The sequence below is a fragment of the Saprolegnia parasitica genome, assembly GCF_000151545.1.
Source record: "Saprolegnia parasitica CBS 223.65 unplaced genomic scaffold supercont2.30, whole genome shotgun sequence".
In the NCBI taxonomy this organism is placed as follows: domain Eukaryota; phylum Oomycota; class Saprolegniomycetes; order Saprolegniales; family Saprolegniaceae; genus Saprolegnia; species Saprolegnia parasitica.
Genome location: NW_012156424.1, coordinates 182,121 through 207,702, shown reverse-complemented (window position 1 = coordinate 207,702; position 25,582 = coordinate 182,121). Strand labels below are relative to the sequence as shown.

At 60.5% G+C, this 25,582-nt stretch overlaps 10 protein-coding genes across 10 annotated transcripts in view; 5 read left to right on the top strand and 5 right to left on the bottom strand.

The window, feature by feature from the left end:
- The window catches only part of SPRG_22200 (hypothetical protein), a gene marked incomplete at both ends in the record, with an annotated part of 3,058 nt that extends 2,476 nt beyond the window's left edge, over positions 1-582 (top strand). Inside the window, 2 exons of the mRNA XM_012346728.1 lie at positions 8-284; positions 331-582. Coding sequence (XP_012202118.1) covers positions 8-284; positions 331-582 — 529 coding nt within the window. The remainder of the gene's footprint in view (positions 1-7; positions 285-330) is intronic.
- A 252-nt stretch (positions 583-834) lies between these two features.
- SPRG_07511 (hypothetical protein) lies at positions 835-3,581 on the bottom strand. Its single transcript, XM_012346649.1, has one exon. It carries the CDS (start codon positions 3,522-3,524, stop codon positions 948-950), a length of 2,577 nt encoding a protein of 858 aa, XP_012202039.1. The 5' UTR covers positions 3,525-3,581; the 3' UTR covers positions 835-947.
- A 92-nt stretch (positions 3,582-3,673) lies between these two features.
- Positions 3,674-9,362, bottom strand: SPRG_07510 (hypothetical protein; the record flags this gene model as incomplete). The annotated part of the gene is made up of 5 exons (XM_012346648.1): positions 9,254-9,362; positions 8,875-9,197; positions 4,291-8,826; positions 4,130-4,244; positions 3,674-4,077 (listed from the first exon to the last, which is right to left on the bottom strand). The coding sequence occupies exons 1-5, from the start codon at positions 9,324-9,326 to the stop codon at positions 3,674-3,676; spliced, it is 5,451 nt and encodes a 1,816-aa protein (XP_012202038.1). The 5' UTR covers positions 9,327-9,362.
- Positions 9,363-9,923: 561 nt separating this feature from the next.
- SPRG_07509 (hypothetical protein) lies at positions 9,924-12,226 on the top strand (the record flags this gene model as incomplete). The annotated part of the gene is made up of 2 exons (XM_012346647.1): positions 9,924-10,393; positions 10,441-12,226. 2 exons carry the CDS (start codon positions 9,924-9,926, stop codon positions 12,224-12,226), a joined length of 2,256 nt encoding a protein of 751 aa, XP_012202037.1.
- Positions 12,227-13,057: 831 nt separating this feature from the next.
- On the bottom strand, positions 13,058-13,485 carry SPRG_07508 (hypothetical protein; the record flags this gene model as incomplete). The annotated part of the gene is made up of 2 exons (XM_012346646.1): positions 13,058-13,337; positions 13,385-13,485. The coding sequence occupies 2 exons, from the start codon at positions 13,483-13,485 to the stop codon at positions 13,058-13,060; spliced, it is 381 nt and encodes a 126-aa protein (XP_012202036.1).
- A 659-nt stretch (positions 13,486-14,144) lies between these two features.
- SPRG_07507 (hypothetical protein) lies at positions 14,145-16,067 on the top strand (the record flags this gene model as incomplete). The annotated part of the gene is made up of 5 exons (XM_012346645.1): positions 14,145-14,200; positions 14,226-15,090; positions 15,137-15,219; positions 15,277-15,476; positions 15,531-16,067. 5 exons carry the CDS (start codon positions 14,145-14,147, stop codon positions 16,040-16,042), a joined length of 1,716 nt encoding a protein of 571 aa, XP_012202035.1. The 3' UTR covers positions 16,043-16,067.
- A 279-nt stretch (positions 16,068-16,346) lies between these two features.
- Positions 16,347-18,168, bottom strand: SPRG_07506 (hypothetical protein; the record flags this gene model as incomplete). The annotated part of the gene is made up of 11 exons (XM_012346644.1): positions 16,347-16,587; positions 16,634-16,953; positions 17,003-17,086; positions 17,140-17,150; positions 17,206-17,296; positions 17,348-17,401; positions 17,447-17,537; positions 17,578-17,651; positions 17,708-17,788; positions 17,837-17,903; positions 17,957-18,168. 11 exons carry the CDS (start codon positions 18,166-18,168, stop codon positions 16,347-16,349), a joined length of 1,326 nt encoding a protein of 441 aa, XP_012202034.1.
- A 918-nt stretch (positions 18,169-19,086) lies between these two features.
- On the top strand, positions 19,087-21,300 carry SPRG_07505 (hypothetical protein; the record flags this gene model as incomplete). The annotated part of the gene is made up of 2 exons (XM_012346643.1): positions 19,087-19,791; positions 19,843-21,300. The coding sequence occupies 2 exons, from the start codon at positions 19,087-19,089 to the stop codon at positions 21,298-21,300; spliced, it is 2,163 nt and encodes a 720-aa protein (XP_012202033.1).
- Positions 21,301-21,527: 227 nt separating this feature from the next.
- On the top strand, positions 21,528-23,267 carry SPRG_07504 (hypothetical protein; the record flags this gene model as incomplete). Its single annotated transcript, XM_012346642.1, has 1 exon — positions 21,528-23,267. The coding sequence occupies one exon, from the start codon at positions 21,528-21,530 to the stop codon at positions 23,265-23,267; it is 1,740 nt and encodes a 579-aa protein (XP_012202032.1).
- A 229-nt stretch (positions 23,268-23,496) lies between these two features.
- SPRG_07503 (hypothetical protein) lies at positions 23,497-25,323 on the bottom strand (the record flags this gene model as incomplete). Its single annotated transcript, XM_012346641.1, has 9 exons — positions 23,497-23,770; positions 23,825-23,894; positions 23,944-23,985; positions 24,033-24,106; positions 24,159-24,459; positions 24,511-24,602; positions 24,653-24,958; positions 25,003-25,083; positions 25,135-25,323. The coding sequence occupies 9 exons, from the start codon at positions 25,321-25,323 to the stop codon at positions 23,582-23,584; spliced, it is 1,344 nt and encodes a 447-aa protein (XP_012202031.1). The 3' UTR covers positions 23,497-23,581.
- Between the last annotated feature and the right edge of the window lie 259 nt (positions 25,324-25,582).

Below are 25,582 nucleotides of genomic sequence, written 5' to 3'. Positions count from 1 at the left end.
GGGATAGGTATGACGGCGACTGGGTCCACGACGAGTTTCACGGCGTCGGCACGTATACGTGGCGGCCAGGCAGCTCCCTCCAAGAGGCGTACGAGGGCGAGTGGCACAAGGGCATTCGCCACGGCCGAGGCGCGTATACGTACGTGGACGGCACGGTCTACGACGGCGACTGGGTGTCTGGGAAGCGACATGGCCACGGCCGGTACCTCTGGCCCAACGGCGACTACTACGACGGCGCCTTTGACGACGAGACGCAGCATGGAGACGGTGTCTTCCAGGCACACGTACTACGATGCATCGATGGCATACGTGACGACAGCGTTCATGTAGGGCGGGGACCGGTACGAAGGTGCGTGGGATCGCAACGTCCGGTCCGGCGCCGGGCGCATCGTGTACGCAGATGGAAATGTGTTTGTCGGCAGCTTCTCCAGTGGGCAACGCCACGGTCCCGGCACCATGACGTACGCGGATGGAAATGTCTACGCGGGTCTCTGGCTCCACGACGAACGCCAAGGCGGCGGCGTCTATACGTACCACGCGACGCCCACCGACACGCTGCGCCTCCGTGTCTTTGGCGTCTAGTCGCAGGTATAGACTTCCTCTCGTAAACACATGTTTGGCATTTGTCCATGGAATACGCGTCGCATCGGCTGGATTTTTGACGTCCCAACGACTAGAATGTTGTAGCTCTATTCCCTTCATCTAGCCCTAGCCCGCACCCAGGGATGAATACCAGGTACCCCTAGCCCGCGCTCTGGTCACCACCGACGGCAACGGTTCCTTTTGTATGTGTCTATCGGATCATGCGACGTGTTGTCTGCATGAACCAGCGTGGTTGGTCAAGTTGTCATCGTGTTGTTGGTCGAATAGTCTTGTGGTTATGTATTCACGTTGCTCATTGCGTTTTAAGTATACACACGCAGTACGTTCGTGTCCGTTTTCGCATCTCAGAGACCGAGAATGTCGTCCATGAGGCTCTCTTCTTCATTGCTAAGGACGCTCGGGACGGGCCGTGGCGTCCACTCCATCGCCCTTGCGTCGTCGTCGGCCTTGCCGCCGGCCACTGGCGCGCTCGAGAGCGTGCGCCGGGACGCCGTCATCTCGGGGCCACCGAGCCCGAGGCTTTCCGCCGGTGTCGGAGGCGAGTTGACCGTCGCCGGTCGGCCGTCAGAGATCTCGACGTCCACAAAGTTTTTTTCCAGCTCCTTGAGTGTCGCGGGCTTGACATCGCCGAGGCGCTGGAGCACGCGGCTCTTGCCAATGAGGCGCTGGCTGCAGAGCGCAACGTCCATGGCGGCGCGTCGGACCTTCTCGTTCGAGTGCGCGAGGGCCTTGGCGACGGCACCGAGCACGAGGGACGCGTGCAGCTGCAGCGCACCGGCGTCGGCGTCGGTCGTCAAGCCAAACTCGGGCACGAGGAGGCGAAGCACATGCATTTGAACTAGAGCGTCCGTCTCCTTATGAAAGACGCACGCAATGGCTCCTTGCATCGTATGCACATTGAGGCGCGCGAGCTTGAGAAGGCAGCGGCAACTGCCTTTCGACGTCCGGTTGTTGGGCTTTTGCATGCCTCGGAGCAGGCGGCCAATGCACTGCAAGGTCAAGTCCTTGACAAGCGTATCGCGCCAGTCGATGTGCGGGCCATAGATCTTGATGAGCGTTGAGAAGAGGTCGATAGCGCCATTGATGACCGGTGCGATCGAGTCATAGAGGCAGTGATGCACGACGGCGGCATAGCCCACAAAGTGACCTTGGGTCGGGCTGCCCGCGGTGGGCTTGACGTCGCGGAGGTCCGACTTGCTTTCATCGACGGCCTTTTCAATGTCGCTTAGTGCCTCTTTCCGGTCGCTCCACGTCTTGCTCTCGAGCTTGCGCCACGCAACAGGCCCGACGACGGTCTCGGCGGTGCCCATGGCCGCGGCCACCATCGCCAGCACGGCTGCATCGTCTTCCCGGGGCACCTCGATGAGCACGGGCTCAGGCTCGGCTTGCTGATTGTTGTTGTTGCTCGCATTGTTGCCGATCGTGGGTGCCGACGGCACCTCGGCCGCCGCGTGGTTGTTGCTTGGCCCTTCTGCCTTGATTTCGTCGACGCGGCGTGAAAGCACCTTGAGCATCGCGGGCTTGACGCCGACGAGCCCCTCGAGCGTGGCTTTAGAGTCGGGCGACCGCACGATGGCCGTGGCCGCAATGTCCAACGCCAGCTTGCGCGTCTTTTCATCGACGATTTTGAGGGCGGGGATCGTCCAGCCGAGCACGCGCTCGGTCGTGAGCGCGTCGCTAAAGCCGAGGTCGACCACCATGTCGTGAATGAGTTCGAGGCGCGGGCGGTCCAGTGGCTCGGCCTCGAACGTGGCCATGAGCAGCGACAGCGCCGGGAGCTTGGGCGCTTTGAGCAGCCGCAAAATACCATGCAGCGCCTCGCGCTGCGTGCGCTTGTTCGAGTCGTTGAGCTTTACGAGGAGCGACTGTAGTAATGTCTGCAGCTGCGGATGCACGGACGCAAACCGCTTGGGCTTGGCGCTCACGAGCGGCGCAAAGGCGGCGAGGACGTGCGTGAGGCACTCGAGCGCGCAGTACATGACGGGCGCGACGCGGTCGACGATGCCGCAGTTGATGGCCGCCAGCGCAGCACTCAGCGTCGACGCCGGTGCCGCCGCGTCGAGCTTCTTGACAAAGATGCCAATTGCGTCAAACCCATCTTGACGGTCGCCCCACGGGTCGGCGCCAAGTAGCCGCGCGACGCGTTCCCCAAACGTTGACGTGATGGCGGCACCGGCGTCAAAAGGCGGTGCTTCAAGCGACGACGACGTCTCGGCAGCCAGCGTCGGTCCGCTCTTCTCAGGCGGCGGCGCCTCGCCCATCGAAGCGGATGCGAGAATCGGCGCGTTCTCGTGGAACGACGGCGCGCGGGTCTTCTTGGCCTTGACCACAGGCGCCACGTCTATGTTGGGGCTGTCGCCACCCGGGATGCTGGTGCGCTTGGCAGGCGATCCCATCGCTCGCTTCGCAGGCGAGGCCAATGGGCGGGACAAGGGCGATGTCGGCGCCGCCGTCGACCGCTTCATGGGTGAGCCTATCGGCCGCTTGGCCGGCGACGTCGGTGCCCGTTTCATGGGCGAAGCCGGCGCCTGTTTGATCGGCGACGGTGGTGCGTCGTCGGCGAACGGCCGGGGCACCGATGCGTCCTGCTGCGGCTGGGCCACCAGCGACGGCTCAATTGGAGCTTTTCCCACGATGACGAGGTCGGCGAGCACATCGGCGGGCGGCTCATTGTTGGAGGTCGCGTCTTCCGTGGACGACGTAAGGTGGTCCTCGTCGCCCTTGGAGTCGATCTCCGAGTCGTGGTGCTCAATGTCACCGTCGTCGTCGTCGTCTTCGTCGTCGGCGGCGAGCGACAAGGCGCTGCCTTGGTTGGTCAGCGCGTTCGCCGCGTCCTTTGGCTGTTTGCGTCCGAGGCTGCTCGAGATCTTGGACTTGAGGCGGCCCATGACGCCTTTCTTGGCCTCGGTTCCGACCGGCATCGATGTCGTCGCGACCGCCTCCGAATTGGCACTGAGAGCGGCCGAAACCCACGCCGTCGCTCTCGAAATAGCCATCAACCCCCGCCAACGTTCGTTTATTTTAAACACACAACCCGAGCCCTACTACGTCGTCTCGTTGAAGTTATCGTCTACGGCGACGAGCCGAGGCCAATGCCAACGAGCCCACTCCCGGTAGCGAGGACGCACGACGTCCCGAGCGCATCGAGGGCAAACCCTGGGTCGCATTGGCACTTGCCCGGGCCGGACGGAAACGAGTTGGGTGGACACAGCGACGTGCACACACCGTTGTCGAGGAGGTAGCCGTCGTCGCACTCGCAGGCGCCGGCGTTCGTGAGCGACGCGTGGGCGTGGGCAGGGCACATGTCGACATGCGCCATCGTTGCAACGGCCGGTGCAGCGTCGGCAGGTGGCAACGGTGCTGCCTCCACCGGTGCGACACTGACAGACGCAACGGCCACCGGTGCCGGTTCCACCGACTTGGGCTCGGCGTGGGCCTTGGCACTGCTAATCTTGATACCAATCGACTTTTTCGCTAGAGACAGAACGACGCTAGTCGACCCCAACACAGCAATCGACACTTGTACCTTTGCGAGGCTTGGGCGCTTCGGACGCCGCCTGCGTGCACGCCGTGTTGTGGGCGCCACGATCCCCCACAAAACCAACGAGACACTCGCCACACGTGTTGGTGACGGCAAGGCACTAGGCGTAGCAGAGTTACAGCATGCAAGCGCAGAAAAGCTCGTACCGGTTCACGGCCAAGCGCGTCGCAGGCCGGCGCGTAGGCACAGTCGACTTCTTCGAGAATCAACGGCGGTGGGCCGTGCGTCGGCACTACATTGTCGACCCGGAGCAGCGGCCCCAGTACGCCGTAGCTGCCGAGCGTCTCGGTTTGAATGTAGATATCGTAGAGCGTGCCTTCCGCGAGACCATCGAGGAGCAGCGTGGCCTCGAGCATCGACGCGTTCGAGAGGAGATGGGTCTTGGTGCGGTCGGTCGTCGGCGTCGCACCCTTGAGCGCGGGAGAGTAGTATACGATCCCCACCGTGTTGAGCACGATGCGCACATTGAGGGCGTCGTTGCGGGCGTCGGTGGCCGAAACGTTGACTTGGTCGACGACCGGTGCCACGTCCGACGACTTGATCGCATCGAGGCGGGCGACGGTGCCGTAGACACCGTCGCTGCCGGCGGTCTCGGTTACGAGCAGCACGTCGTACGTCTGGTTGGCCAACGGCACATCGACGTCAAACGTACCAGCGTCGCCGAGCAAGCTCTTTTGCGCCACAATGGTGTGGTCCAAGCCCAGCACGTTGCCATAGACGACGTCGGGCGCCGTGGGCCGCCAGCGCGACGCCATGGTGACCAGACAGTGGAGCACGCCGTAGGTGTTGAGCTTGTACTGCACTCGCAGCTGGGACGTGGACGCTGGCGTCGGCGCCGCCTCGTGGGCGAGGAGCAACGGCGCGTGGCCAAAGGTCGAGATGTTGCGGAGCACGGTGATGGGGCCGTAGATACCCGCGTCGCCCTTCGTCTCGACGACCAAGTGTAGCGAGTAGTTGGTGTTTTGAACTAAGAGCTGGAGCAGCTCGGTGTGCACCGTCGTGGACGCTGGCACCGACCGACGCCACTTGACCTTTTCGAACCCGTACCGGTGCCAGTCGTCGTTCGACCCGCGCGGTTTCTTGGCGCTCACGTTATAGACGGACGCGACCTCAATGTGCTCGCTGTCGTCGCTGACCATGAAGTGCACAATGCCCGGCGCCGACAAGGCAAAGCTGAGCTCGAGTTCGGTCGTCGACGCCGATTTGGGCTTGGCGGCGACGGTTGTGAACCGCGGGGCCGGCGGGTGCGTGCGCACAGACGTTTGGCGCCACGGCGACACGACGCCGAAGCTACCGACTGTCTCGGTTGCAATGTACACGTCGTACGACGTATTGGGCGAGAGCAACAGTCCGTTCTCCAGAAAGAGCACATGGTCTTTCACCTCGCGCTGCGGCGCGGCCACGGCATGCGTCTCGTTGAGGAGCACGCAGCGCGGGTTGGTCATCGCGCAGTTGGCGGGCGTCACCAGCGTATGTACAATCGCGCCGCCCTCGGCGCCATCGAAATCGACAACGACGTCGATCCCTGTCGTGTTGCCGTACGTCGGCTCGGCCCGGTACGCCCGAAGCCGCGGCGCCGACGCATGGGTCGTCACTGCGACCACGGTCGTCGCGTTCCCGTTGGCGTTGATTCTGGAGAAGACACCGCCACTGCCCTGCGTCTCGGCGGCGAAAAACGCGTGGTACGATGCATGTGGCTCCAAGTCGCGGACGTCCGCGTGGTAGGTGACGACGACGGCGTCACGATCGTCGCTTGCCACGGTCGTCGACAATTGCATGCGCCCAGCGGCCACGATGCCCGGCTGGCCAGGCGCGACGCGGTGGAAAGGTGTGTCCCGCGGCAGGTGCAGCTCCGATCGGCCACCAAAGGCGTCGCTGGTCAAGACAAAGTACGGATCCCGGCCGCAGTCGCCAAGGCACGTCATTTTCCACGTCAAAAGCACACCGTTCGTCGTTGCATTGACGGGCGCCGCCGTGAGTTCATCGTACGCGAGGGAGAGGTTGGTGTAGTCGGCGTGCGTGCGCACAGGCGCGCACACGACGGCGGCAAAGACACCTTCGCTCGCGTCCGTTTCGGGCACGGCGCAGAGCTCGTAGAGGGACCCGGGCCGCAGAGAGGTGAAGGTTTTGGACGCGCCATGGTCCGCATGCTTTTGCCACTCGTCGCGGGACACGGCGATCGTGCCATTGTCGACAACGCCGACACCAAGACGATCCAGCGTCGCCGCCTTGATGTCAGCGGCGGTCAGCGTTGCAACCTCCACTGCACTTGTCGGGCACGTCTCGTTGGCAGGAATCTCGGTGGCATTGCGCGTGTCTTGCACGACGTAGAGCCCTCGGTGCAGCAGGATGTAGTGCACGTTTCCGAACGACGAGAGGCCAAACGAGAGCTCGATCGAGGTTGCGACGCCTTGCGCCGGCGTCACGCGCAGCACGTCAAACGTCGGCGGCGGCGCATGCGTCGTGACGACGTGGGGCGGCGGCAGTCCGACGCCAAAGACACCGTCGGAATCGAATGTCTCGGTCGCCAAGTAGACATGGTACAAGGTCGCGCTGGCGAGCGTCGGGAGCGTCACCGTATTGTTGTAGACGTCGAGGGGATGCCACTCGGTGACGTTGACACCGTCGACGGTCGCATTGCGCGCTTCGTAGATGCGCTCGGTGACATCAAAGAACCCTCGGCGAACGTTCGGCTGCACAACATCGCTCGTGCGCAGGACGAGCGGGTCGTCGAAAGCAATGTCGCTCACCATGTAGTGGACCCGCCCGGGCGACGAGAGGTTGGCCGTCATGACGATCGCATCGATCGACGCGTTGGCGGGAAGCACCGTCGACTGCAGAATCGTTGGGGCACGCGCATACGTCGTGAGGTTTTGAACGACGACGGCGTCGCTAAAGACCGCCGACGACGCGTTGCCCGCATAGGCGGACTCGAGCAGCACGAGCAGCGAGTATGACGTGTTGGGCAGCAAGTTGTCCAAGACGAGCGACGTCCGCGCGTGGCGTGGCAGCTCGACGCGCCGCGTGGCGTGTGAAAGTAGTGCCTCTCTCGACGGTAGCGTCCAGCCATCGACCTCGGCCGTCGGCACGATCAGCGAATGCACAAAGCCGACTCCCGTGGTTGTGATGCTCGCGTCGAGTAGCGACGCGACGCCCGGGCGGTGTCGCAGCGTCACCGTCTCGACGCTTGGTGCCGCCGCGTGTGTGCGAAGCGGCGCCAGATCCACGCGGTTGCTCTCGACGCCGTGGGCCGTGACTGCGTGCACGGACACATCGTAGAGCGTGTCGGCCGAGAGGTTTCCAAGGACGCCATTTGGCGGCAGCTCGGTGCAATGGGCCGTACGATTGGTCTCGCTCGTGTAGCAGACAACGAGCTGGTCGCGGCGATCCGACGACGAGGCGTGCACCTCAAGTTGCGACGTCGAGCCGAGCACGGGACCCGAATGTGCCACGGTGACGTCGCCCGCCGGCTCGTGCGTGCGCGCCTCGACGGTGGGAAAGGGCGTGCTGTAGACGCCGTGGCTGTGGCTCGTCTCGGCCAAGACGAGGAGACCGTGGATGGTTGCCGCCTCCAACCCCCCGACGGCCACTTGCATTGTATACGACAGGTTGGCGTGCGTCTGCACGTCGAGCAGCGCGCCCATCGGCGAACTGACGTTACTGGAAGCGTGCAACGTAATGTGCCGAAACGAAGCGTTGTACGTGGTGAGGTACGTCGATAGCTGCGACGAGAGTGCCATTGGCACTTCGCGAAACGCGCGCGGCAGGCCAACGATGACATGGACGTCCGCGATGCGGTCGAGCGTCACGGTAGCGACCAACACGTCCGTGGTCGTGTTTTGAGCCGTGACGACGACGGCGTCGACGCTTGGCGCCGCGGCATGCGTCGCACATGTGGTCGTTGTCGTCACGGCGTTGCTGAAGACACCGTCGCTCTGCATCGTCTCGAGCACGAACGCAAGCGTATACGGTGTCCCGACGCCGAGCGACGAGACGTTTACAGCCACGTCCACCGTCGTCGCCGTCGCCGATACCAGCACTGCCGCATCGGTCGGCTGCGTCGGCAGCGAGAACGCCACCGTACCCACCTGCTGCTGGGTCGTCGTGTTGACAGCGGATGTGATCGCGCGACCGTCTGGAAACGCAGCCTCGTCGTCCGTGAACGCGACGTAGTGGATGTGGTACTGCAGCGCCTTGCGCGACGCCTTTACGTTGTTGCTCTCAAAGGCGTGGCGCGGAAACTCGAGGCGGAAGGCCACTTGGACGCTCGTGGTCGAAGCGTCCAGCGGCGCGCACGCAAGGCGTCCGAGCGTTGGCGCGACTGCAAACGTCGTGAACGCGTGTTCAATGTACCCCGGTGCACCGAGGACGCCGTGGCTGCCGTCGACTTCCGCGACGTACCATACGTCGTACGTGGTGAACGGCGTCAAGTGCGTTATGTTGACAAGCGTCCCGTTGGCAATGTGGGCGCTGCGCGTGGCGCCAGTGACGTTGTGCCAAATGTCGAGCGACGAGAGGTTCTGGCTCGCCTCGATCGGAACGACGACGTAGTGCAAGAGCCCCGGAAACGTCACGTTGACCGAGAGCGCGGCCATGGTCGTCGTCGCATGCTGTGCCCAGTGGTCGAGGACGCGCACGAGCGGTGCCTCCGGGTGCGTCGTTGTGCCGTTGACCGACACGACCTACTCGTACGATATGTCAAAAGGGCAAACTCAAGTGCAATCTGGCACCGTGCCAAAGACGCCGTTGCTCTTGGACACTTCCGCGACAAAGTACACGTCGTACGAGACGTTGGGCGTGAGCGACGAGACGGACCAACGCAAGCGCTGCGCCGTCTCCGAAACGATCGTGCTGGCGACGACGACGCCATATGCAGACGCGTTGCCGACGGCCGCGGCCTTGATGTCGTCGGCGATCAGTGCGTCGCGACCGGATTCGACAATGGCATAATGCAAGTCGGCCGGTGCCGTGAGGTAGAAGGCGAGCGCCAGCGCTCCCGCGGTGCCGTTGAGCACCTCGACGTGCCCTGTCGAGAGCAGCTCCCTGCGTGCGACTACGCAACGTAGTCCGATTTTGGAGACGGTCCATGTGTCAAGAATGGCAACCCACCTGTCATTGTCGTCTTGGCGTGCACGCCGAGCGCGAGCAGCCATGCGCACAGCACGGCTACCAGTGTTCGCATCACTACCCGCCGCACGATCCACAGCCAATTGAGATCTGGTTGCGATCTTTCTGAAAGGCCAGCGATCTTGCATCGACAGTCACCAGATGTCGGGCCTTCGAGAAACCCGACACCACGAGCTGAGCCCACGTGCAGGTCGCCGACCCACCACAGCGCTTCCACCCCTCCATTGGTAGCACTAGCCGCACGTACCACCACCGATGCGTCAAAAGCTGTTGCGCGACTCGCTGCAAGTTGAGCCCAGGATATGCCAGTCCATCCTCGTCCCGGGTTGCATGCCTACCGCCAAGCTATGGACCACGAAGAGCACAACCGGTGCCTTTGGTCTCGGCGACGGTCGCTGCATTGGCCGGCGCGCCTCGTCCCACGGCGCCGGTGGCAGGCGCTTGCGGCTCTGGGTCGTCCGACTGATTTCTTGTGGCCATTCATGTGGTGTTTCCCGATCTTGCATATGTGGCGTAAAATAGTATACAAGGTATTTATTGTATAGCTTTGGTTTTGTATGGGACGCAAGGTTTACATCAAAATATAAAAAGCAGGCGGTATTGTATTGACCGGTGCATTTCCAAAATTGCCATCAAACGGAGACGAACTGACATGGCGCTGGAACTCGTCCTCGGTGCGTTCAACGAGCGTGCGCTCAAGTGCGTGATCGCGCTCAAGGAGACGGCGACGGCGTTCGAGCTCCGGAAGGCGCCGACGCCGTCCACGACGCCCAAGCTCGTGACGCCCGAAGGCCGCACGATCAACACGGCCAACAGCATCTGCCGGTACATCTCGGCGTCGTCGGGCCGCCTCGCCTTTGACGACCTCGCGGTCGACGACTACGTCGAGTGGGAAGAGCGTGTGCTCCGCGTTTCGGCGGCGGGCAGCGACAAGGCGGCGCTCGCGGCCTTGATTGAGGCCAAGATCCGCTCCGCGACGTTCCTCGTCGGGTCGGCCATCACGCTTGCCGACATTGTCGTCGCGCCCGTCTTGCGCAAGGCGCTCGAGGCGCTGCCGGCGGCCACGTACCCGCTCGCGACCGCGCGCGCGTACGTTGCGGCCTTTTCGGCCTTGCCTCGGCGGTCGCTGCCGACGTTTTTGTCGCCAACGGCGGCCAGGCGCCACGCAGCACGGTGCCGTTGACGCCGGCCATGGCGTCGGGCACGACGTTCGACCACCTCCTCGGCATTGTCGAGAGCCTCTTTGAAGACGCGATCCGCGCCGCGTACCCGGGCGTGCTCTCGGAACATGCGATTGCGCTCGACGTGGCCCGCACCAAGACGGCCAAGTTTGGCGACTACCAGTGCAACAACGCGATGAACATCTTTACGGCGCTCAAGGGCACGCCGGGCGCCCCTGGTAGCCCGCGGGATGTGGCCAACGCGATCCTGGCGGCCATGCCAGTCAACCCGGTGCTCGAGAAGCTCTCGGTCGCAGGGCCCGGCTTCATCAACGCGTTCCTTCGTCCGAACTTTATCGGCTCGCGCCTCTCGACGCTCCTCACGCAGGGCGTGCACGCGAGCCCGGGCAAGAAGCTCAAGATCGTGGTCGACTTTTCGTCACCGAACATCGCCAAGGACATGCATGTGGGCCACCTTCGGTCGACGATCATCGGCGATGCCATGTGCCGTATCCTCGAGTTCCAAGGCCACGAGGTGCTCCGCATCAACCACGTCGGCGACTGGGGCACCCAGTTTGGCATGCTCATCTGCCACCTCATGGACGTCTTCCCGACGTGGCAAGAAGAAATGCCCGACATCACGGACCTCACGCAGCTCTACAAGAACGCCAAGCAGCGTTTCGATGAAGACGAGGCCTTCCACAAGCGCTCCAAGGATCAGGTCGTGCTTCTCCAGTCGGGCGACGAGCAGTCGCGCAAGGTCTGGATCACGCTCTGCGACATCTCGCGCCGCGAGTTCCAGAAGGTCTACGACCGCCTCGACGTGAGTTTGAACGAGATGGGCGAGTCGTTTTACAACCCGATCATCCCGAACGTCATCAAGATGCTCGAAGACAAGAAGATTACGGAGGACAGCAACGGCGCCAAGGTCATCTTTACGACCAAGTACAAGCAGCCGTTCATGCTCGTCAAGACGGACGGCTCGTACCTCTACGACACGACCGATATCGCCGCGCTCTGGTACCGCCTCCACGAGCAAAAGGCCGACTGGATCATCATCTACACGGACTACACGCAGCAGGATCACTTTGGCTTGCTCTTTGAGGTCGGCGCCATGTCGGGCATTCTGGACCCGACCAAGCACCGTGTCAACCATGTCGGCTTTGGCACCGTCAACGACGAGACGGGCAAGCGCTTCAAGACGCGGTCGGGCGAGACCGTTCGCCTCGTCAACCTCCTCGACGAGAGTAAGACGCGCATGAAGGAGCAGCTCCTCGCGCGTATCGCGGCCGGCCAGACGTCGCTGCCCGCGTCCGAGGTCGACGCGGCTGCCGAGCGCATTGGCTACGGCGCGGTCAAGTACTTTGATCTGAGCCAGAGCCCGACGACGTCGTATGAGTTTAGCTACGACAAGATGCTCTCGACGACCGGCAACACGGCGGTCTACCTCCTCTTTGCGTACGCGCGCCTCTCGTCGATCGTGCGCAAGAGTGGCGTCGACGTCGCGGCCTTGAGCCCGAGCATCCTCGCGCTCACCGACGCCCACGAGAGTGCGCTCGCGATCGAATTGCTCCAGTTCCAGGACGTGGTCACGCAGATCAACAAGGACCTGGGCTCGAACCGCCTCTGCACGTACCTCTACAACGTGGCCGAGAAGGTCCAGCTCTTTGTCACCAAGTGCCGCGTGCTTGGCGTGCCGGAGCAGAACTCGCGCCTCCTCCTCTGCCAAGCGACGCTCAAGGTCATGCAAACGTGCTTTCAGATGCTCGGCATTGAGCCCCTCGACCAGATTTAAATCCAATCCCATGTTGCATTGGCTCGATACAACTTGACAGCGTTTCAGTGTCGGCGCATGGAGAAGCTCACGGGACACTGCCTCGGCGGCCGAGCGACGGCCCGCGACAGAGGTGCGCCATACAGTGCATTACCACGGTGGATGTCATAAAACCAGCAAAAAAGGGCCCATGCGCCCAGCCACCGAGCTGGCCCCAAGCTGGCGCGTTGTCGATCGAAGCGCATGAACAACGTGGCATCACACCGTGTCGTGGCGTCCGGAAGGTGTCTCGAGCGTTTACAGCCCATAGACCGTGTCCTCATCACACTCTCTACACTGACGCCGGTCGGGATATGAGCTGGCGTCTTTGGCGCGGGATGGGTATTAGAACGCTTTGGTGCCAGTACCAGGTGTATTGAAAATATTTCTTTCATGGAAGGCAGTGGCGTGGTCGTGGAGCAGCCTCGATGGCGAGTGTCGTCGGTCGCTGGCCAGCAACTCGTACCGTACTAAGCCAGCATGGTAGTGAACATTTTTTCGTCCCTGCAGGGGACTCTACCGGGGTGGCGAGAGGTGCTGGCTATCAGGTGGGGCTAGGGCTAGGGTGCCACCGCGCTGCCCAACGTCGTCCGACGATGCGGACGTACATTGCTGGCTCCATTCAAAGTGGCATTGCATACCGGTGATCACTCGAGGGCTCGGACGCTGCTGCTAGTGCCACGATATCCAGCTGGGCTATCGGCATGCAGCGTGTTGGTGCACTCGTCCGTCTGCACGAGACTCACGGTAAGAAGGACGAAGAAGTAAAGCATTAAAATAGGATTATGTGGAAGGTCGCGCGATGCACGTATCTCACGCGACTTCCCAGTGCGGTGACGCGAGCGTCGTGCTCGTAAAGCTGTCGAGGAGCTTCCGGTCCACCGAGAGCCGTCGGCGCTTGAGCACGGCGAGGGTCGCATCGATCTGAATGCCCCACTGCAGCGCTTCGTTGGCGACGAGCTGCGACAGAAACTGGTTGAGCATCACCTTGCGCTCTGAAATTGTGTCGGTCGAGAGGTTGCAGAGCCACCGGCGCTTGGGCAGGCTCGGCAGACGCGCGTTGCTTGTGCGCTTGAGGCCGTGGCGCAATATCCTACACATCAAATCTGAGCCACTTGCTGTGTGAAAACCAACACGAACCGAAATTCCCGGAAGCGCTTCCAGCACACGACGAGGCCCTTGGGCGTCGAGATCTCAATTTCGTATTCGACAAACGGCGCCTTCTCGGTTGCGAGCACCATGGTCCGGTGGCCGACGATGCGCGCGGCGACAATGTCGAGCTCCAGTGCCAGATGGTCGATAGCGGCGAGAATGCAGAATGAAGCGTGTGCTGCAAGAACCAAGGCCCTTTCTACGCCGGCGCGCTGTGATATGCTGCTGGCCTCTTCTCCGGTCCGTACTGTGACAATGCATTTACGCGCAATTTACATGTGGCGTTGCAGGCTCATCCGATATCCTATGTATTTTATAAAACCTCTCACAACCGATAGCCTGTCCAAAATGTATGTGGTCGGTAGGGTTGCCCTGCGACTTGCCCCACAAAACGACGCTTCCACATGCAAGGATAACGCAGTCGGCTTCGAGTTAGATGGGTGCTCAATGCACCGATTGGTCCAATGGCGCGTGTCCACGGCGCCGAATCTGGCATTGTGGGCGACCAATGGTGCCCGAGTGCGATCTGCTGCGTGCCTGCGTGTGCTTGCGTCCATGTCAGTTGCCAGATCTGGAGTTGGGTTCCTGCGACAGTCTCGCCTGATCTGTCCAGATACGTGGTTTCAAAGGTTGACATCGCGAATATGATTGGCTAAAACGCAAGCCTATACGCATCTCTCATTGGTTCAAAAACGACCAAACCCAGCGCCACGATTGGTGCCATTGGAGCCACACTAATCAGCGAACGATGGCCGAGCCGACCGCGCCCGTCGACGTCGCGGCCTTGAAGGGCAAGAAGTGGCTGTACGTGGACGGCCAAGGCGCGCAGGAAGGGTCCGCTGGACGAGCAGGTGCTTAAGCGCTTGCTTCGGCGCGGCCTCGTGACCGGCGACAGCTACGTCTGGTCGCCCGAGCTGGCCGAGCTCCTGCCGACGTGGCAGCTGGCCAAGGAGACGCTCGTCTTTGGCACGACGTGCGTGCTGTGGCAGACGCTGCCGCAGTGGTACTACTATGACCAGGCCAAACAACAGAAAGGGCCCGTGACGACCGCAGATCTCTCGACGCTCTTTCTGGACGGCGACATTGATGGCCTCACGCTGGTCTGGAGCAGCGCGCAGCTCGTGCCAGCGTGGACGCCGATGGGTCAAGTCGATGTACTCAAGGAAGTTCTCCAAGAAATCAACGACGAAGTCGAGCGGAAAGAAGCACTCTTGGCGACCGAGAAGAAGCTCGACCCGTCGTCGCTCGTCATGGACGGCAGCGCGGCGGCGCGCACGTCGTTCCTTGCCGACGACGGCAAAGAGTTTATCTACGACAGCGAGATGCGCAAGTGGCTCACGCCCGAAGAGAAGATTGAGGAGGAACTTGCCATGCTCCGCGACGAAGTCGACGACGTCAAGGCGTCCAACGAGTTGTTTGACGACGAAAAGCCCGTCGTGCCGCCCGCAGCGACAACGACCAACGACGACGATGCTGCTGCCACGAAGAAGCGTAAGAAGAAGAGCAAGTCCAAGAAGAACAAGTGGGTCGCATCCAAGCAGAAGACGTGGATCTACATCAACGGCCTGCCCCTCGATGCGACGGTCCATGAAGTCCACGACCACTTTGCCAAGTGTGGTGTCATTCAGCGCGACCTCGAGACGGACGAGCCCAAGATCAAATTGTACCGCAACAAGGATTCCGGCGCGTTGAACGTACGTACCTATCGTACGACCACGCCACCCGGACGCGTGCTCGTAGGGGGACGCGGCGGTCTGTTTCATGAAGGAACCATCGGTCGAGCTCGCCATCCAGCTCCTCGATAAGGTCGACTTGCGCCCCAAGTACGTCGTCTCTGCTTGTCGCATCATCGGCTATTGACGATAATGATACTAATGTAGCTGGCCGCTCGACGTCAAGGTGGCCGAGTTTGCGCAAAAGGGCGACGCATTCGTCCCGCGCAAGAAGGCCAAGCTCGACAGCCGCGCCAAGGTCAAGAAATTTCAGATGGAACAAGCGCTCTCGTGGGGCGCGGCCGACGAGGACGAAGGCCTCCGCATTGTTGTGCTCAAGCACATGTTTACGCCCGCCGACTTTGACGGTCTCTACCTATTTGCTTGATATAAATGGTGGCTGACGTTGAAATGCCGTGTAGATGTCGAGGCAGGCAACGAGCTCAAGGACGACATCAAGGCCGAGTGCGAGACCCTTGGCGACGTGACCAAAATTACCTTTTTCGAGCAGCACCCGCTCGGCGTCGTCCAGGTCAAGTACGCGCTGCCCGAGAACGCACAGTCGTGCATTGAGCGCATGCACGGCCGCTTCTTTAGCGGCCGAAAGATCGAGTGCGCGTACTGGGACGGCACCAACTACACGGTGCGCGAGTCCCAGGACGAAGAGATCAAGCGCACGGAAGAGTTTGGCGCGTGGCTCGAAGAAGGCTCGAGCTCCGATGACGACGACGACGACGACGAGGGTTCCGACCAGGAGAACGCAGCGCCCCCCGCACGACCCCACGCCGGTCGCGTCTTGCCCGATTCGGACGACGAAGATGATGCGATGCCCATGCACGCCGGTCGCGTCTTGCCGCCGATGGAGGACGAGGACGAGGACGACGCCATGCCGATGCATGCTGGTCGCGTGCTCCCTCCGATGGACGATGATTAACACGGCCTTTTCCTCGTGTTTCTGCCTGTCCAGTGTCGCAATTTCAGTGTTGCTACTGAGAGTTTGTGGCGGTCGATGTACCAAGTATGGACCTACCTGGCTCAAGGGGTGCGCTTGAAGGGACACTTGTGGAGCAGCTTGTGAAGTGGGGAGATGACAATAACTCATGACGTCTTTCGTACTATAGCCTCAATCGCTGCATCCATGAATATCGCCGAGTACGGGTTTCGACCCTTACTACTCTCCACGATCTCCAAGACATGCGTATCTTGACGGTGGGCTACAGAGCATGTATTCGTGGTAGTTAAAGCACTTCGCGCTCGACGTGGCGACCGGAAAACTTGCACGGGCGCGACGAAATGTCGCGTTTCGCGCAGCACGACCACGAGTAGCCTTCCAGCGGGTACTGGCGCGGGAGGTACCGGCCGGGATGGTACACGCAGCTCTGCGCCGTGTTCTTCTCGAGCGTAAAGGTCTCGTGGCAATTCTTGCAGACGCGGGGTTTCTTGAGCACGTCAATCTCTTCCTCGACTTCGCGCCGTAGTCTACATGGGACCTGTCGAGGACTTATAGGAAGAGTGTCTTGTGTACTTTTCTTTCTCTTCGCGTTTCCAGGACGCGTCGCTCTGGACCTTCTTGAGGTAGTCGCCGTGGACGTCGAGGAGCTGGTGCTGCAAGCGTGCGTTCTCTGAGACCAAGTCTTCAATGTGCTTGGACGACGACGCGTTCATTTCGCGTAGGCACTTGATCTCTGTGTCGTTCATACTCAGCGTGTGCTCACAGTCCTTTTCCTGTTTGTTGTGCTCGCTCGTGAGCCGGCGAAGGTCCTTGTTGAGCGTTTGGAGGTCGATAATGTCCTTCTTGAGCATCGCGACTTCGCTTTTGAGGTCCGTATTGTCCGAACGAAGCTCCTAATGCATGCATTGAGGCATGGAATGGGAGATGGTTCCATGGCTCGACCTCCAGCGTGCGTTCGCGCGTCCGGAGCTTGTAGTGGAGGGTTTCATTCTCCTTCTCGAGCTCGAGCGACCGCACCTTGGTTTTCTACCGAGAGCGAGTTCGATCCTCGACGCATACATGTATGTGCATGGGCGCACCTCACTGAGCTCTCTATTCAAGTGGGTGGAACTGAGTGGGACGTCGTTCGGACGGCGGAAACGTACCGGTTGAGGTCGGCGACTTCGGCCACCGATCGAATTTCTTTTGGATGCGCGAGTTTTGGCTTCGCGTCGAGTCCCACGCTGTCTCGACCGACTAGCACATACGGTTGGTTCGCCGCGAATGGCGACGGATTCCACGATGCACCTCGAGCTTGAGGGTGAGGCGCTTGCACTCGTCCGACTTCTTCTCCGCGATCGTCTAGTCATCGTGATAAAGTAGCACGTACTAATTGATACACAATACCTCGGCCGTTGTGAGACGTGCCTTGAGGTCCTGGACCTGCGAGAAGAGGTCGGCTTTGCGGTTCTTGAGCTCGAGAATCTCAATGCGCATCCTGCACGCGCATGACCACATGCAAAATGGCGCCGATGTACATTTGAAGGCGGCTTTCGTTGGTCGAGAGCTTGAACTTGGAGTCGTCAAGGTTCTTGAGCAAGAGGTTCGACGACTAATACAGGCGGGTCGTTCTGCGTGGCGCCTACGATGGACAAGAGATTGGCCTACCGATGCATCGAGCTTGGTCGTCGTGAGCTCCGCTTTGAGACGTTTGTTTTCCTTTTCGAGAAAGCAAATCTGCTCCACCGCCTGGTCATAGCCCATGAGCTCTTGCACATACACATAAAGACGACGAACCTCTTCTAGCTTTTCGCGGTACTGGCGCAACGACGACGAGAGCTCAATGCGCTCCTTCTCATCGAGACTACACGCGCGTGATCCATGGAAGGTCATCATGCAACGCATGATGCAACGCACCGCCGCGACGAGCTGGAGCTGGCCACGATGTCGTCCGAGATCTCCTTGTAGCGCTCGAGCTCGCGCAGCTTGGCGACGGTCTTGGCGTTCGAGACGCGCAGGTCGTGGTACTCGGTCAGGAGGCTCTGGTACTTGTCCTCGGAGCTCTTGGTCTTCTTCTTTAGGAGCTCTTCCTCGATGCTCCACGCCTTCTTGGGCCACACGACGCTCATCTTGCTGCTGCTGCCTGTCTCCTATCTGACGAGCTCTGCTGAAAAGCACTGGGTCCATTGCAGCTTTGGTCAAGTCTATTTTTAGATTGCGTATTTTTATTTCAAAAATGACGTGGCACAAAAGATGGCCTCCAACCCCAAACCGCTCGCTATTTCCAGCGCTCACAAAGGCGCCAACATCCTATGGCAGAACCACGGGGCAGCACTGGCCCTGCGGCAACTTGTCCCAGTGGCTCACACGTGCGTGGTGTTGACCATGGTACATGCTGGGGAACCGAGTGTTCCAGGAACATTCGCGGAGTGGTCAATTATGGTCATCACCACGAGTACCTGGTAGGAAGCCAGTATGTAATAGCTTAGTGGTGTTTTTCTGCTGTTGTCGCCGTGACCAAGCTGTTCCCAGGCGACTTGGTGCCTGCCATGCCCACGCGATGCCACGTCAACCCAGCACATCCTACGAGGTCCATGGAGGCTTGCGAATGTTATTTCGTACGGTCGCCGTCCTTCGTGGTGCTCTTGGTGCACGTACGTTGCTATGAACGTGGAAAGGATCGATCGCCGAAGGCGGACGGGGGCATGGGATGCGGGTGTTTCGTCACGACTGGTACACTGGCTGGCGCTCCGACGCCAGACGTTGTTGCTGGACCAGAGACGATTAGTGGCATGCAGCGACTCGCCTCTCCGATCGAGTGCCAAGGTGTCGCCGACAGGAGATACCATCGAGGCATTCTCTATTAGTCGTAGTATCGTCGAAGCGCACGAGTTAGTTGAGCCCGCGTTGAGGCAGGAGAGCCACGATCAGCGTATCCGGATGCGACGCGCGCATCGTGCATACTCAACCCAAGTTTTGTATGTGCAAACTATCCAGTCCGTATCCGGACAAGAGACGCTCCAGGCCAGTATTGAGCAACTCGCCCCATGGACACCGGCAACGAAGCGGCGGCGACCGCGGAGGCCGAGATGCTGCGCACGCAAAGCACCTTCCAGCATGGCGACGCGGCTTCTATGGAGCCCACCTATGGCGACGCGCAACTCGCTGAGAGCTCGAGCGAAGGCGAAGACGACGACGAGAGCAACAACCACCTGTACATGAGTCTCGGTGCACAGTACGGCATGGAGTTCAAGCTCGCGCGGAAGCAGAAGGAGCGGGCCTCTATGAATGCGATTCTGAACCGGCACAAGATGAACCACTCGTTCGGCGCGGGCGACGACCACATCAATGGCGTCTCGCTTGGGCCGGCGCGCCACTCGATGGGCCACGAGATGGGCGACTACGCGCGCATGGACCGCGTGAGCAACTACAGCGCCGTCTCGACCGTTCGGCAGTCCATGTGCATGATGCCCGTCATGGAGTCGTTGCCCGAGCGCGACGGTTCGGATGATATCCTCGAAGACTTTGACGGCTGGATGCACAAGAAGGGCCAGCGCTTCAAGAGCTGGAAACTCCGGTACTTTCAGCTGTCGCAAAAGGAGATCAAGTACAGCACCGAGCCAGGCGGCAAGCACAAGGGCGGCGGCGTCGTCCTCGGTGTCGAGTACCTCAAGAGCGTGCCCTTTGGTCTCACAATCCGACTTGCACCCAACCGCGCGCTGTACGTCTACGCCGAGTCAACGGATGAGCAAGTAGCATGGTACAAACGACTCTCGCGTGCAGGAAACGCACCAATGCCGCAGACAAGAGGACCGACCGTTCAGCTTCAAGCCCGATACTCCCGGTCATCGTGGGCGTCGCCCGTTGACTCGCTGCCCGAGCCGATCCATGTGCCCATCGAGCTGCCACACGTGCAGTACGAGCCGCCTCCTGCGCAGTGCACGTCTCCTGAAGGGCAATTTGAACCTCCCCAAGTGCAATATGAACTGCTTCAAGTGCAATATGAGCCTCCGCAAGTGCAACCTCAAGGCGTGGACGCCTCTTGCAGCGACGCGTCGCCGCAAGACGAAGAAGACGCGCCTGCCGCCGTCGACGATGCGTCGCGGGACGACGCTGTTATGCCCCAGAAACAATCGATTACGCTCGGATCGATGCCACAAGTGTCGTCCAACGTCTCGTCGACGTCGTCGGAGCGTCGCATGAGCCACGCGAGGTCATCGGCCGTGCATCGCTTATCGCAAATCAGCAACCACAGCGGTAGCATTCGTCTCGGTGGCAACGACGCCGATGCGATGGTAGAAGGCTGGCTCTTCAAGCAAGGTCGCATTGTTAAAAGCTGGAAACAGCGGTACTTTCGGCTCCTCGACCACACGCTCAGCTACCGCGAGACACCCGCGTCGACGCACCTCCTCGGCCACGGTCGCGTCGTCGGCGTCGAGCGAAGCAACACGACGCACACGTTTGGCCTCACCATCTCCCTCGACGGGAACCGGACGCTGCACGTGTACGCCGAGAATGAAATCGAGATGCGCAAGTGGCTCCGCGCGCTCACAGCACTCGTACAAGCCATACCACGCACAACTGGCGAGACGCTTTTCAAGCAGTCGCGGACCCACGGCGCGTTCCTCAAGAACTTTTCGGGCTGGATGTCGATTCCGTCCGGCTTGTTCAACGCGTCGCTCAAGCGCTGCTTCTTTACGCTCCATGGTGCCGAGCTCACGCAGTCGGACGACGCGCCTGCCCTCGTGACGCGCACCGATACCATCCACCACGTCGTCGCGTGGTCGGGGAAACCCAATGGACTCGAGTTCCACATGCGCAGCAACAAGGTCTGGAAGACCGTGTGTCCATCGCAGTCGGCTGCCGCGGCGTGGCTCGCAGCCATCAACGACAACCTCAAGCGACAAGACTTTACGGTCGAGCGCTTCCTCAAGCGCTGCGTCGTGAAGGAGCTGCCGACCATCATGTGCGGCTGGGCGACGCAGATCAACAACACGCCGCGAGGCAAAGGCATCCGACAGTTCTATGTCTTTGACACGCTGCATCTGAGCGTTGCTTGTGACGTGGATGCAATTGTGCAGCCGATCGATGTCATCACGCGCGTGACGCCGTCGTCGGTCGACTGCGCGTTTGAAGTACACTTTGTGTCCGAGCCAATGCTCGTGCTGCAGTGCGACTCGGTCGACGGCCTCCGAAATTGGCACCTTGTGATCCGCACGTGCTTGAAGGAGCCCATCCGACAGTCGTTCCGGTGTCCATAGTCGTAATGACATTAAACTATATACATACGTGCCGGCGTCAACTCCGTGCTCCAGGCCCGCGTGCAGTGCTCTGGCGATTTGTGGTGTACGGAGATCACCATTCCGCCGACGTGAAGGACCATCATTTCCTGTTTCCTCAATTGGGATTGGTTCGTAAACGACCAATCAAAAGGCGTCATGCCACTAGCCCACTACAATCCGCTCATTTTGACATTATTGTACCATCGATGGACGCGGTGCTCCGTGACCCGGTGCTGGTCGGCCTCATCGTTGTGTACCAGCATGGCTGGTGGCGCGATAGCTTTGTCTTCCGCGATGACCCGCTGCTGTTTGCATCGGGCGACTTGGAGCACCACGTCGCTGGCTTTGGCGAGCGCTTCGCGCCGTGGCTCGCACGGCGTGGCCTCGATGGCGCCATGCATCTCATGCACATCTACCCACCGCTCGTTCCGTGCATTGCACTACATGCAGCGGCAACTGGCGACCACCCGCTGGGCGTTGCCGCCATTGGCAGTAGCAACGACATCTCGCGTTGGGCGACGTTCATGAGCCATGTCGCAACTCACTTTGGTCATTGCGACCTCTTTGCAAGCAACGGCATTCCAGTCACGACAAAAGGAGCGCTCACAAGTGGCAACGTGGCGCTCATGCGACAGCTCTACGAAGAGCGCGGGTCCGACGACTTAAAGCGGTACGTCGAGGATGCGGTATGTTCCGGGCACCTCGCCATCGTTCGCTTCCTTCACGAGGAGACGACTGTGACGTGGCCTTGGAATACATTGGACTTGGCGATGCAGCGTGGGCATCACGACATCGCGGCGTACTTAAAAGAGCGTGGCCACCGAACCTCGAGCGAGATGGGCGGTATTTTGGAGACGGACAGCCCCCTCGACGTGGCGACCAAGCTACACGAAGAGAATCCCACCATGAACCTCGAGTTCATGCTGGAAGAAGCCGCGTCGAATGGCCATTGCGACGTGATCGAGTTCATCTTGGCCACGGGGGCGATGTGCACACCTGCCGCGCTGCAAGCGGCGGCGCGGCGAGGTCATCTCGCGTGCTGTCAAATGCTACTGACGCACGACCGCAAGAGCAGTCCTACGCGTATGCTACCCGTCTCGGTCATGGTCGCTGCCGTCGCGGGCGGGAACGATGCAATCATCTCGCTGCTACATTCCAATCAGATTTGGTCGCACGAGTACATGAACACCTGTGCGAGCGTCGGCCGACTGGACCTCGTGAAAATGCTGCACAATGCCGGGCACTTTACTTGCTCGAAAGCTGCGATGGACTGCGCGGCAGCCAACGGCCACGTTGCCGTCGTGGCTTTTCTGCACGAACACCGAGACGAAGGCTGCTCGGTGAGCGCGGTCGACAATGCAGCGGGCAACAATCATTTGGACGCCGTTATGTACCTCCATGCGACGGTCGGCGCCAAAGCCTCTTGCTATGCGATCGCGTGGGCAGCCATGGGCGGTCATGATCGCGTAGTGCGGTATCTGTATGAAGCTATGAAGGCACCCGTGCTCGACGATGTACCCGAGCGTGCGGCCCGAGGCGGTCACTTGTCGGTCGTGCGGTATCTCCACGAGCAAGGTCTTGGCCAATGGACGCCGCGCGTGATGGATCTGGCGGCCAAGTCGGGAAACCACGCGCTCGTCGCGTTTCTGCATGCGCACCGGACCGAAGGCTGCACACGCACTGCCGTTGACGAAGCGGTTGTCCAAGGGGATGTGGCGATGGTGCGGTTGTTGCTCGAGGTGGTCAATGCGACAATGTGTTCGCCGGTGGCGATGCGGCAAGGCAGCGCAGACGTGCTCGTCTACTTGGCCAGTCTTGGGGTCGATGTCGTGGGTCCGCTACGTGCGAGCGCCCCTCGATTTGTCGCGCTCGTCGAGTACTTGGAGCACAAACAAGCGTGGCGACGACCGATCAAGAAACAACGTACCAAAGGTCAAATGCATTAAAGATTAAAAAAGCATAGCAGTAGTGTCGTAGCAACGCTGTTGAAGCAAGCGATCGATGGTACCCTGTGTAGAATATAATACTAGTCCATTTGGCTGTCGTTGACATCTCGCAGGAATGGATGCTGCATTGCCGCGCCGTGTCACTCGTCAACGACATGGCTGCTAGGTTTAGCATAGGTTTTGGTATATCGTCCACATGCTCGCCTCGAGGGCTTAACTACCAGAAGTAGCGATCCAGCCGACAACTTCGTCGATAGCTCTTGTTTTACGTTCTCAAATCGAGTTTCAAATGAAAGCGCGTACGCCAGATGTCGTCACTTTGATTTCGCAAGCGCGCGGACGGCGTCGAGACCGATGCGGATCGTCTCCTTCTCCGAGACGTCCTTGTCTTGCCAAATGCCGAGCGAGAGGCGGCTCACGATTTCAAGCACTTCCACGAGGACGAGCCACTGGTTATCGGCGTTGTTGCAGTCCTTCATGCCGCTAAAGCATTGCAGCAGCGCCTAGAGACAAATATTTAGCGTTCGATCATCGCGGATGCCTCGATCGTCGCGCACCGTGTTGAATAGAGCTTCGTGCTCGTCACTGTCGCCCGTGCAGAAAATACCGCTGTCTTGGACCAGCGACCTATCCATGCTGCGCGTGACGAGACGGCGACGGCACGGGACGCGCGCACCGCAGGTCGTTGGCGTTCAGATGCGTGCCGGGAACCTTGTCGCTACGCGCACGTGTCCTTACTGCTGGGCACCGCAAGTGTCCATGTACCTAGTGGCCGTCGCGTACTTGTCGTAGACTTTGAGTAGTTTGGGTCGCGCGTCTTGAAAGAGCGCGAGGATGCTCTAGGCATTCTGACGTGAGACTGCGTTTCTGGCCGTCGACCGTCGTACGTACATCGGCATGCACGGTATCCCGAAACGGGCCTGTTGTCAAGCGCAGGACGGCCGGCTTGACATGGTCCCGCAGACTCTTTTCAAGGGCCGGGACGAACGGTGTGTCGTCACCATACATCTTGTTGTAGGCAAGGATGACGCGCAGCAGTGCTTGGATGAACCCGACGCGGGGCAACGAGGGTGCGTCCAGCCCAAGGCTCGTCACGACGGTTTGAAAGATCTTGTCGATGACGTTGTGGTCCTTCTGGAAGTGGAGCATGGTCGACTCGTGCACAAAATGCACAAATTCAAGCAGGCTCATGCTATGTCACACGCCAATACAACGTGGTGTGAACGAAGCGATGGATCTGTACCTGTACAGGTCGTCGCCAAACCCGATGCTGTAGTGCTTGTAAATGATATTGACCGCGTCGTAGTACTTGAGCAGCGTCTCTTCGACATCGTCCTAGCCATCGAACCATGAGGCGTACAGGAGAATGAAGCGTCTGGACGTACGCGGTCTTTTGCTTCCTTGACAAACTCGTCGAGTTGCAGATGTGGCAGGTCGTGGTAGAACGCAGCCTCGATTTCCTCTTGCGAGATAAACTGCCCCGACCGAACGTGTGCGGCCTGGTGCGCGGTGGCGTAGCCATTGATGGCGTCTGGCGCGTCGCGTGGGGACGGTCGTTTCGCAGCCCCTCCGTCGATGTTGTCGTCGTCGTTTGGCGCCTTCTCCGACTCTTGGTTGCTCGCATTGGAGAACGCCGAGGTAGCCCACTCGGTCATGAGCGGGACGCCGATCTCATCGACGGGGACTTCGTGCTACCGTCGTTGCCTGAGGTCCAAACGGTCACATGGAATCGTACCTGGAGGACCACAGTGATGATTTCGTTCTCACGGCAACAGTCCGAGATACGCGACCATGGGCTCAGTACCACGCCATCCGACTAGCAGTCATCAGTCACGGCCAAAGCGCATTTAGCAAGTCGTTGTTGTACATTTTTGACCTCGCGCGGGAGGTAAAAGCCTTGCTTGGCGTGCGCGTCTTCGCGGGTGCGGCAGCGGCCGTGCGGCAGCATGAGTGCGTAGCGCTGGGCAGCCACGAGGCCGAGCCACTTGATGCACTGATGGCCTTCGCCGCAGGCCACCGTGAACGTGAGCCCGTGCACGGCGAGCGTGAGTTGCATCTTTTGAAATGAAACCTTTGGGCCGTTTGGCTCGAATCGCTTTTGATTGGCTAAAATGCAATAGCCAATCGTTACGTCGTATTCTATCATTTTCAAAGATGCGAGCAGCGCTCTTCCTCCCGAGCGCCAATTGGTACTGCTCCCAGGTAGACGACGACGAGATGCAGGGCCCGAGGAAGACGCTCCTCATGACGTAGCTCTGTGCATGGGGCGTCCCCCGCGATGGGTCGGGAAGCGTCTACTTTGCCTATGGCTGCAA

Excerpts from the sequence above, each read along its gene's own strand:
- SPRG_07511 (XM_012346649.1), bottom strand. The coding sequence starts at position 3,524 with ATGCCGGTCGGAACCGAGGCCAAGAAAGGCGTCATGGGCCGCCTCAAG.